This window comes from Drosophila ficusphila, unplaced genomic scaffold (genome assembly GCF_018152265.1).
Source record: "Drosophila ficusphila isolate 14025-0441.05 unplaced genomic scaffold, ASM1815226v1 contig_198, whole genome shotgun sequence".
In the NCBI taxonomy this organism is placed as follows: Eukaryota; Metazoa; Arthropoda; class Insecta; order Diptera; family Drosophilidae; genus Drosophila; species Drosophila ficusphila.
In genome coordinates, this window is record NW_025064092.1 from 8059817 (window position 1) to 8072222 (window position 12406).

General features: G+C 41.0%; 1 protein-coding gene across 15 annotated transcripts in view; it reads right to left on the reverse strand.

Moving 5' to 3' along the window:
- LOC108095295 (small conductance calcium-activated potassium channel protein) overlaps positions 1 to 12406 on the reverse strand; it is a 59040-nt gene that overhangs the window by 39596 nt on the left and 7038 nt on the right. For 12 of the 15 annotated variants that reach the window (XR_001771642.1, XM_017196350.1, XM_017196349.1 and 9 more), the window contains exons 3-4: positions 6003 to 7223; positions 1246 to 1347 (exon numbers count right to left, since the gene is read on the reverse strand). Coding sequence is in view for 14 of the 15 variants with exons in the window: in XM_017196350.1 (XP_017051839.1) it covers positions 1246 to 1347; positions 6003 to 7223 (1323 nt within the window). In the remaining variant the exon portion in view is untranslated. The remainder of the gene's footprint in view (positions 1 to 1245; positions 1348 to 6002; positions 7224 to 12406) is intronic. The other 3 variants (XM_017196346.2, XM_017196345.2, XM_017196344.2) reach the window with 1 other exon arrangement.

Consider the following 12406-nt stretch of genomic DNA (forward strand, 5'->3'; position numbering starts at 1 on the left):
CCAAAAACCTTTTCCTTTAGTTTCCATAAAACAATATAGGTTTTTTATTTGGTACTACCGATTATAAAAAAAAAAAACAACTTCTTCGATCCGCACGCTTGCTAAGATCATGTGGATCGGATCCCAATTGGAAGGTGGAAGCCAAGTGGATAAAAAGCAGCAGGTGGATGGCCCAAATGAGAGAAACTATTTCGAAGAGCGATGAGAGAAACATCCGCTCGTGGAAAACCAGGGGAAGGGTGGGGAACGGAAAACAACTGATCACGTCGACGTCATGGAAATGAAAATGTTGCAGCTTTTACTGGGGGAAATATTAAATGGTTCCGCTCGGCGCTTAATTGCTGTCTTCCCAGGAAAATAAATGATAAACTATATGAATACCCTGGGGCTTTGGTTCATTGGTTTCCCAAAGCAGAAATGTAAAACTATCTATCGTTAGGAAATATTTAAGATACAGATACCATCCCACATTTCATGACTCATTTATGAAATAATACTTATTGTATATATTATTATATTTTTAGTTTCTTCCCCAATCACTTCTTATATCATAGGTACTTCAAAAAATTAATCGGTGCATTTTGGGTTCATCACAAACAACGACATTCAGTGCGAATCGAAACTACATCTTACCTGCAGCGATAAATCATCGTTTATAGTTATACGTAAACTAATTAGGGGTGATATATTAACTACTCATCTACATTCAAAAACGGATGCAAAGGCATACGGGATGCTGAAGCGGATTTGGAAGTGGATGCGAGATTATGGGATGCGGAAGTTCAAACTTCAAAAGCGGCCAAAATGCTCAAAACGGTTTTTGAAAACGGGTATTTTGAGTTTTGTAAATAGGTTCTTTTTGTTTTTTACTGGATTTCGGTGAGATTTCTAGGGAAGATTGAATATGGACATTGACGCAGTGCAGACTAGGAAGAAACGAGTGCCAAACGCAAACCGATTGCACGGCGGCATTTAGCATTTTGCAGCATAATGCATTTATGTTATCGATAACAAGCTACTTGACCGCTGGGGGCGGGAAGGTCATTGCGGTGCCATTGGAATTGAACTTGGTTTTTGTTTTATTTTTTTTTTTTTTTTTTTTTTGGTTTTGGAACTTTGGAACTACGTTGGTTCATTCTAAATATTTATGTACACATAAAACAAGATTGTTATTTTTGGCAAATGGGAATTGTTTTGTGGTTTTTGCATTGTTTTAGTGTTTTTTTTTTTTTTTTTGTTAAATACCATTTTGGAGCATTGGAGTGTTTCGTTAGTGGCCTCGGTGAAGGCCCTTCGAAGGCGCAACTTTCGGCTTTCGGACAAGGTGCGAGGCATTAGAAGAACGCCCTGAAGAGATTGCGAGAGTTGATGCGACAGCGATTAGTACAGATTTGTAAAGATATTGTAGTTAGTTGCTAAGCTACTTTTGGGTGGGAGTTCCAATGGGTTCTTTGGGGCGGGGATTTAGACATAGGATCCGGAACTGGCTGGATGGAAGCGATTGAAATACCTAGAAACCAGACACAGATCGTAAAGTCCTACGAGTACAGTGCGTTGCGAAAGTGACAGATAGTAGGGCGTTATCTCTTTAATTACTATTAAGTATATTAACTAGTTAAATACATATTAGAAATCGTTTAAATTGTTAAAAGTAGTTCATAGTTTTAAAAGAACTAATCATATCCCCTCTGTCCTTACAGAACGCACTGTTTATAAATATAGTACAGTTAAGTAAGGTTGTTTAAGTATACAGTCGAAACTACAAAGATATATTAGATAAGGCATTAGATAATAGTTTTATATACAGCTGCGAAAAAAATAATAGCACCACCTACTCGAGCAATGTTTGGATAGTCACCCTACCTATATTTTTAGCTTTATCAAAACATGCAATACCTTTCTGGAATCGAATCGCAACCAAGAAACAATAAATTAAAAACAAAAGTTGATTTTTGTTTTAGTTTTTAAATAATTCAAGAAATTTTATTAAAACTCATAAAACTTAACGAAAAAAATAATAGCACCACTTTTCAAAAATGGCTTTAAAATTATAGGAACTACCAAATATCATGAGATATCAGTATTGAACTATTAAATCTATGTTATATTCTTCATTTAATACTTTGTGATCTATCCTTTATTGGAAATAACAGCTGTGCAGCGTCTTGGCATGGAGTCAACTAGGTCCTGGCATCGCTTTATGGGAATTGAGTCCAGGACTCCTTAATTACTTCCCAAAGGGATCCAATGGATGTTGATTTTGATGCAGCGACTGCTTTCTTGATGTCCGACCACAGATTCTCCAGTGGATTAAGGTCTGGAGACTGCGGAGGTCACTCCATAACGTTCACAGAGTTGTCCCCATACTATTTATTTGCCTTCTTGCTGGTATGTTTTGGGTCATTATCTTTTTGGAAGACCCACACGAGCGGCATTTCATTCTCTGCCAAAGGTAACTTACTCGTCTCCATGATATCCACGTATACATGCTGATCCATGATGTTTTTGATCCAATGTATCGGGCCTACTCCGTAATACGAAAAGCAGGCCCATACTATCACACTACACCCTCCATGCTTTATGGTCTTTATGGCCTTTGTGGTGTACTGGGGTTTGTTTTCTGAGTTCCTTGGACGTCTGACATACGATCTGGATCCTTTTCCACCAAACATAACCACCTCGCTCTCATCTGACCATAAAATACCCCTACTGTGTTTGGGTGACCAATTTGCATGATCCTTGGCTAATTTTATTCGCTTAGATACATTTCTGGCATTTAATAGTGGTACCTTTCGTGGGCTGCAGGTTTTAAGATTATGTTGCCTGAGATATGTAAGCACAGTTTACTCTGTCGCATTTATTTTAAGCTCCATTTAAAGCTCAGTAGCAGATTTGAAAGGATCCTTCTTGCTCTGACAAATCAATCGATTGACATGAAGGGGGGTCATAGATCGCTTTCGTCCTTATGTTTCAAGGATTTTCAGGTTTTTCGTTATAGTTTAGAGCATTCTTAATTATTTTATGTGAACATCCGACCAATCGACCAACTTCCCTGTACGATTTTCCATCCTTTATAAACTTTTGGGTGATATCACGCTTTTCCTCAGTGTAGTGCTTTCCACGGCCCATTTCAATGGTATTGTCAAACTTTTTATGATCAAAATATTGAAATAATAGACTAATCTTATTGTCACTTCCTTTGTATTAAGGCTGTTCAGCAAAATATGGGGTATTTGCTAATAAATGTGTTAGTGGTGCTATTATTTTTTTCGCCATTTTTTGGGCTTTTTTAATAAAATATTTAAAAATAAATATATAGGCAGAGTTTTAAATCATGGTAATACATTTTTTGGTTAGACAGAATACTAAAGATTACAAAAAAATGTTATGTTGAAATAAACAAGCACTGAAAACAATTTTATTTTACCCAGAAAAAAATGTATTGGAGTGGTGCTATTATTTTTTTCGCCACTGTACTAAAGGATATTCGATTGCAAAGATACTATATATAATATATGGTTATTGTTGTTATAAAACATAAGCAATGTGGAAATATAAAGGAAAAGTAATGCCGGGATCCTGTCGAATGTCTAATTAGTTATGCTACTAAATGTTGACCTATTTGATAGGGATATGCTCGATAGGTAATGACAGACTTTCTCGGCACGTGTGATCCTTTGGGACAGTCGCGTTTAATTTATATGGAAAAGAGTGTGGAATGGATGAAAAGTTCATTGCATGTTGCATAATTAAATAGAGAGCTTTTAAACAATAAAAACAACATATAGCCAACGGAAAATGGAAAGCGGAAAACCGAAGACAATTGAAAACTTGAAATACGTTGGAGCTTTCGCCACTTAACCCCGTGCAGCGAAAGCTCCTCTAGAGCTTTCTCAAAAAGCGAGGGGGTTAAGTGTAAAATGGTGACCGCAGGGGAATAGCATATACAAATTGTTTGTTGTCTTTTTTATTCGTGTTAAATGTGCCTTGAAAGCTTTTGGCCCATTTGCATTGGGGAGCCCTCAAGTATAGGCGACTCCTGCCCCCCCAACTTATTCGCCATTACTACTATCTTTGCCGCTAGTTTTTTGAAAACGAAAGCTTGTGTGCCCCGAAGCTTCTATAAATGTTTTACCGTTTCAATTCTCCACTCGGACTACTTCTTATCCCCCTGACTATTGCCGAAAGTGTCTGACAGCGAACCCAACGCAATTATCTATAAAGACTGGAAAAAATACACGAAAAAAAAACACACGAAAATGAGGGGCGGTAGCCGAGGTCTTCGGAAGAGAAAATAGGAAAACGCGACGGCAAATGTCAAAGAGTGAAAACATTCATCAATCATGGTAAGGTCACTGCCGGCATGAAGGGAGAGGCAATATCATTTTTTCCATTCCCCTCATCTATATATATGAATTCTTCTTCTTTTTTTTCGGATATTTATGGACTGCAAAGTTCAGACACGTCGGGCGCAAATTGATATTAATTATAAAGACGAGATGAAAGATATAGATAGAGCGACTAGAAATTGTATTTTCCGTAGCACTTAACAATTCAATTGCCACATGAATAATCAATTTGCAGGCTGCAGGAAAGAAATGTCTTAATTGCGTTTGTTGGATTTCATCCATTAAATGCTAAAATGGTAAACGCTTGGGGGCCCACCTACTAAGCCCCATTTCCATTTTCCATTTTCCATTCCCCTCGATCAAATGGCGTGTAAACAAAATTTTTAATTATGCCCACCGAAAGTAATGCCAAAGCAAGTCGGAGGAAAAAAATAAATATATATATATATATATGTATGGGGGCAACGAAATGCGATTGAAGGTGGCCAAGCGGGCAAATGAACAAAATAATTGTTGAGCCAACGCCGCGTATGAGCAATATTGATTTTCACTAATTGGATTTTAGCGCGCGAAAAACGCTAAATGGCCAAAAGGGAGGCGAGGAAATAAATTCAACGAAAACAAACCGAAAGAAAAGCAGCAACAAAGTAAGCAAATCACAAATTGCCAGCGTTTTATGATTATTAGAAAACATCTATTGCACAAATAAAGAAATCCGAACTGAACATAAAAACATCTTGAAGGGGTTTATGGGGGTTCGTGTGTTTATGGAGATGAGTTATTGGCAGTGAGTTCGCGTACGATATACCCACATGAACATCTAGGAACTACCATTGTAATAAGGCGAACTTTTTATAGGTTCTATAAGTGGGACATCAAAAGTGTGGACTATAATTCGATCGTTGACGTACGGGAAATAAAAATGCTAAAATCTACCTTGCGGGACAAAACATTGTTGTTTCAGGTTGAACCTAATAAATTGTTGACTATCGGAAATTATTATTAAGTAAATGTTCTTCCTTAAAATATTACCCCAAATACATATTGAGAATAACGATCTGGGAAAGATCTGGGAATTGTTTTCATAAACACAGAACATCGAGTGCGATAGTGGCTACGTAACATATAATTTACGGGTATATATATATGGCACTTATGCAGAGAGAAGGGATATTCAGAGTTGGAGTACTATATATGTATTATATATTGAGCGCTAAGGGTACTCCTGGGTGGCTTTCACTCGGACATTTATGAGCTGGGCGATTGCAGATGGCTTATGTACATGAATTATGTACAAGGGAGTTATAGCGTTGTGGGCACTCGAAAAAAAACGCAGGGCCCTTTAAATTTAAAAACTGTGTGGGCTTTTCAGTCAGTTATAATATTTTCATAAAAAGTTTAAAATGAAAAAGCTACACTTAAAGGATTTTTAATTGAAAATTTAGTAAATCGATTGCATGTGACTTTAAATCAAATCCTCAACTAACACAAAAATCAAATCCGAGTAAGACTTTCTGGTTTTTTTCGAGTGCGCGTGGTGGGTTTGCCGGCTCCCCTCAATAAAAAACGAGATGGAAACGGTCGGTCGGGTGTTTGGGGGAGTGGGGGGCTTTAATTTAGAGCAAGCTGCCGGGACCGCCGGCTGATTCTCACCTGCTTGAAGGGCCGCATTCCCCCGTTGATGCGCAGTGAGTCGGCGGCAATGCCGGCGATGCCGTCGCCGGAACTCTCGCGCAGTTGCTTCAGCGAAACGTTGGGCACGGTGTGCGAGTACGAGTGGGCGTGGCCGACGCAGGCGGTATGTGGTCCGCAGCAAATCGCCGTGCTGCTTGACTCCGGCTGCGAGCTCTGCCGTATTATCCTGGATCCATTCGTGGGCGAGGAGGTGATCAAAACGGGCGGCACCTGCTGCTGTTGCTGCTGCGACAAGTGCTGCTGCTGCTGCTGCGACAAGTGGTGTTGCTGCTGCAGCTGATAGTGCTGCTGCTGATGCTGCTGCAGGTGATACTGCTGCTGCTGCTGCGGCAGGGCCGAGTTCGATATGCAGATGGCCATGGAGCCGCTGAGATTGCCCTGCTGGAAGGCACTTTTGACGCTGTCTCGCGAGGCGGAGCGATCGATCAGCGTGGTGGGCGTGGTGGAAGCACGTCGACTGCAGTTGCGGCACGCCCGGCAGCGACTCGGCACGCTGGGCGGTATGCTCGAGGCCAGGTTCTGATATGACGAGGTGCCCAGATTCGGATGGCTGCCCGGACTGGAGCTGTGGCTATGACTGTCGGGCTTTAGGCTTAAATTCATAATTGATATGGTCGGTTGTTGCTGCAGCTGCTGCTGTTGTTGTTGGTTGTTGTTGTTGGTCGACGTTGTTGTCGTTGTTCCCTGGCTGTGTTGCTCTTGGTCCTCTTCGTGTACTTCGATGTCAGGCACTATGCTGCTGCGCACCAGTCCCTGCTCCACATCCTCGTCCGGATGCCCGGTGGCTCCGCTGCCACCGATGCCGCCGCGCATACTCTCCTCGGATCCCATCCGCGCGTGCTGCGATTGCTGCGGACTCGTCAGGTAGGTGGAAGTGCGATCCTGCCGCATCAGCGTCGGCTTGGAAGCCCCGGCTCCGGAACCGGATGCGGAGCCCGCTTGGGAACCGGTTCCCGTTCCCGTTCCCGTTCCCGATCCCGATCCCCCGCCCCCCGATCCCGACGAGGATGTGGATGCGCCCGTGGTCGGGCCATTCGTGGAGCTGCTCTTCACCTGGCGGAGCAGGGCCGTCCGACCGCCACCCTTCGAGGGATTCGAGCTGCTCACCAGCAGCGAGTCCGTCTCCTCGGAACTCACGTAGCCCGAGTTGGTGGTGTCGTTTAGCTTCTGAATTGACATCTGCAAGGGGAACAAAATAAGAATTGAATTAGGGATATAAAGAAGGAGTTCATTAAAAACAAAAATGTTTAAAACTAGATTTTTAGAACCCATTGCAAAGTTGTTTAAAAAAATAAGCCAGTCTTTAATTAATAGATTAAAGCATCAGCATTATTTCATAAAATTCAACATATCAACAGTTTTCAAATGGACTTACTTATTATACTATAGAACAACAAGAAAATTGTAAGCGAAACTATAATTTAAAACCTCCCTAGAGTATCAAACATAATCCACAGCTCTTTTTAACAAAAAGCATTATGCTTCATAATAAAACCACTCAACAGTGCGTATGAATGATATGGCCAACACTGCGTATGCGGAAATGAAATCATCAGGATATCTAAGAAAAACTTGAATAAGAGTCAAAATAAATCACAAGTCATAAAATCCAAGACAAATCGCAAATATGCAGGACGTGTGAAGTGAGTGCCAAAATAAAGACAAAAGGACAAAGGAGCGGCTTAAGAGCCCATAAAGAAAATAGAAAATGGAAAAGAAAGACGGGTTCGAAAGCTGTGGCCGAGCTTTCCGGGAAAACTATTTGCCAGAAGTTGGACATCGGTGACAAAGAACTGATAAGCCACAAAAGCTTCAAAGCCAGCGCTCACATGTGCGGCGGGGAAATGCGGGAAAGCTCGTTGACCGCAGCTCACCTATGTGAAAAAGGAAAACCGAGGAGCCAGGGAAAACCTCATAAAAAAAACGAAGCAACAAAAAATTTGAAACAACTCTCAAAAATCTAACAAATGAAAATCAATAATTCAACTATAAATACGAACGAGAACTGTAAATTATGCAGGTACCGTTATGCAGAGGTTCGTAGGCTAACGGAAGAAGTACATGTAGAAAAATTAGATGTGAATATATTACCATAAAGTGTATTTAAAGAAAATACTACAAATCTTGTTAGTTAAGTATTATTCCTACTCAAACTTGGTATTTCTCTTGTTTTTGTTTATTTTTGCGTTTAAAGAATTATTCTGATTATCTAATAATTTGCAAACACAAGTTTATATATGCCCAAAAAAATTTAATATTATTTTTATTAAACAATAGACATAACTTTTTTCTCAGTGTTTTTTTTCGGGGCAACCGTTGGATCCGGACAAAAGGACATTTGGTGGAGCTGGACGAAAAATGTGAAAATTTGAACACCTGCAGAGCAATGAGTTCTGCTAGATGACTGGCTGGCATGGCCATATATACCCACATATATCCCCGACATTGTGTGGCCCACATGTGCAGGCACACACCGTACACACAATATATACGAATCCATTATACGTTTGCATGTTGAGCGTGCCGCTAATAATAGTTGGGGGCCCCATATCCCATAGACCATATCAGAGGAGTCCGTGCCAGGCGGAATGCCACAGATACAGATACGGATGAAGACAGAGGCGTACGAGGGAGTTTATGGCGGAAAGAGGGGATCTCAGATCTTTAAATTGAAGTTATAAACTTCAATTGGTACTTTAAACCATCAGTTAAGTCATCTGTTCAGGCAAACTATAATATTTTATCTTTTCACATTTGCATTTCGAAATCCGTGGCAAGCCCCTTCGCACGCCACTGGCTTCAATATCGTACGGAGATATAAAAGGGACGGACGGCCGTGGAACGTGGTTTCTTGCTTCAAATTGGGTTAAAATTCTTTTTCTCTCGGCAGCCAAATGCAATCGCATTTGGGGCCGCAAATGAATTCAATTGTTTATGAGCCACTCTTGATGGGATATTCTATAAATATCGCCCGTTGCCTATTGATTGACTTGTCAGTCACTTTGGTCCAAACAAACGAGACACAAAAAAAAAGTGAGGGGAAAACCAATTCGGCTGAGTCAGCAGAAAAACTCATTCATAGATGAATCTCGAATAATTGATAAACATCTTGTCTTTCGATGCGGCGCGCTTTAATTCGATTTCGGTCGATGAGTAGAATGGATGAAATTTTAATCGCACCATTAAAATGATTGCTTTATCGAGCAGGGGCACGTACAGTGCGGCTCAGCTGTGTAATTCATTTGGATTGCCGGGCGATAATCGCCTCGTAAATACTTTGCAAACTGTATGCTGATTTCACCAGCTTATGAGATTAATGACATTCATTATTAACTAAAGCAAAAAAGCTTTTAATTCATGTTAAACAAAAAAGTTATATTAGCTCGTAGTTTCAATGGATATTTTTATTTTCTATATCTTATTATTTATATGTATACATTCAACTCCAGAGGCATACAACATATTGTTAGTAATCACGTAACCAGCCAAAGCCGCCTTATATAAATATGAATCAATAACTCTCCTTTATCCCCTAATATTCAATGTCCAGCATAAGCTTACCTACTTAAATTGATAATTTACTTTTCCACTGTTCAATGGCCAATCAAATTCGATTGCTTAGCACAACAAATCACGGTAATCCAAGGTGGGCGTCCCCTTGTTGTTATGCCCGCAACAACATGGGGCATTAAGCCATCAATCGCCTTACAACCTGGGGACGGACTGTATCCCCCCCCCCGCCCCTGGATTCTTCTATTCAGCATGCACCGATGGGAGGTGCGGCAAAAGGACACGGAATAAGGAGATGTCGGCGTGTGAATGTCCTCGTCGATGGTCAAAGGACCTCAGGAACCTCAGCTCCGAATGGGCATGGAATAAGTTAAACAGGTATACATATATGTATATGGTATATGTTTGTATTGGTATATGTATGTGTGTGTATGTATGCAGGTCGGGGAGCCCCAGGTGACCCAGATGTCATGCGGCACTCAGCGCTAAAACATGGCCCGCAACGCAGCTTGGCCAATAACAATAAAGCCAAGAGGACCGAAGCACAGGAGCACAGGACCTCGAACTACAATCAAGTAGTGCTGTCGCTTCGGGTTTTATTTCATCAATTGCTACTTCCCCCGAGCCTTTGACGAAGTGGAAACGCTTGTTATTCTATAATAAAGTGCCAATTGTTGGCCATATTAACACTGTATAGATAGATAGTGGGTTGCATCCGCAAAGTGCTGACACTTTAGATTGAGCTTTTCCCCGCACATCTATTCAAACAATTAGGTTTTCAAAAAGGATGCCTAACAAAAAATAAAATGAATATTGATTTTACTGAAGATTTATTTGGTATATCCCAGTTAATTAAAATCAAATTCTGTATTCAACGTTAGTAAACCAACTGCGTTTTAAACGAAAACAGAATTAGCTCCCTGCAACGGAGTGCTCCTTTTTCTGTCTTCTTAAGCATTTTACACCACCAGTTTTTCCTCTGGCTATACTTTGTTCTCGGTTAACCTCTTTCTTGGGACCCAGAGGACAGAACCAACCGACAGCACTGGAGCCCAAAAGCAATACAAATAAGTTGGACCCACACAGACGGGAAATTTCTATTGTGTAATGGCCGCTTCAGGTTTTCTGGTTTTCAGGCTGTGGCCATTGAGAACTGACAGCGTTGTTTAATGGCCAACGGGCGTTGGAAACCCTTCAATCCGCCGCATTCACGTCCAGGTCCTGGCAATCAGTTACCAGTTACCGACGTTCGCATGTACAGATAAAAATTTATTGCACAACTCAAAATCAGAGGCAGAGTGCCCGAGTGCCCAGTGGCGAATGGTGAATGGCGAGTCCTTTGGCTTTTTGTGCCGGAACAGGAGCAGGACCCTCTACATAAATTTCATTCGCACAGCACACAAAAAAAAAGCAAGAAAATCGTTAACTTGGCCCTGTTTTATCCTGTGCCACACAAAACATTATGCCCCCAGAATTTCCACATCGTTCCTCCTCCCCAAAAAAAAAAAACTCACCTCAACAACAACGACCTCGTTGCATTCGTCAAAAGCTCTGCTCTGCTGGTACTTTTTTTATTTTTTTTGTATTTTCGAGGAACGAAAAACGAGTGGAAAATATGGAAAAAAGAAAGGATGCCACAAGCTGGCCAAAGTTGAGGGGTCACCCTCTAATTGCACGGAAACCCTGGGATTACAAGACCTGACCCTGATAGCTTTCTCTGGGAATCTGTGCACTTACCGTCTCTGAACTGGCTTCTAATCTCTGTTTGGCTTTTAAGTTTGACTTTTGACAGTTTAAACATGGTCTAAGGTTTCGGTTTCAGTTGCAAAGCCGAGCTAAAAGCTTGAAGGGGATTTTTATGTAACTATTACTGAGAGCAAGGAAATGTAAAATGCAATTTACTTTGCTAAAGCAAATATATATTAAATTAGATAGCAACGGTAACCTTTATCTTTAATTAAAGATAATAGCCTCAATCATTCTAACAAGTTATTACTTCAGAAAGTTCTGAAGTGCTTCATGGCACAACAATTTTCAACTAAGTTGTCATCGCCGATAAAGCTTAACTAGCCCAACAAAGTGAGACAATAAACTATAAAAAGTTAGGCAAATCTAATTGAATAGATGGCAGCTGAGGCAAATGGACTTGGGGAAATCATGAGTGGGATACGAAAAGGTGACCTCCACAGTTTATGAGCTGGCCACCCTGCTAAAAAGGACAAAGAGGATGTTAAGCCACTTTGGCTACAGTGAGTCCTAGACTTTGTCCAAAACTTGAATTGATTGAAACACTTGCCTCGAGCTCCTCCGCTTTCAACCTGACAGCACAATCTACTTGTCGGGGGGACCGAAAAAGCAGTTGCCAGTCCTGACACTTTCGATATGGGTCTGACTTATCCTGCCTCCGGGCAAAAAGTCCATCACAAAGTGTCCAAAGAACAGGCAAACTCACAATAGATGATGGACAGCCAGTCGGCGGATGTACACAAACATACAAAACGAAAACACAGAGAAAAAAAAAAAAGCGAACAAGCAAGCCAGGCGAAGTTAATGAAGCCATCAACGAAGAACCCTACTTACAATCGTGTGTCAGGTTTACAGCTATATATAGAGTGGAGTATGGTATATAAAGTCAAGTCGGGGGACCTTTGCGTAACTCCAAGCGAACCGAAAGCAAAGAAATTGTTTTGACAAGAATTGACATTGCTATCCGAAAGTTGTCGGCACCTGTCAAGATAGATGCCACCGATATACCCACATCCACACTCACATATATATATATATATATATACTTGTACTTATATGCATACCACATAGACATCAAACGCACACCCCGCCTCCCCGCCCCCCGG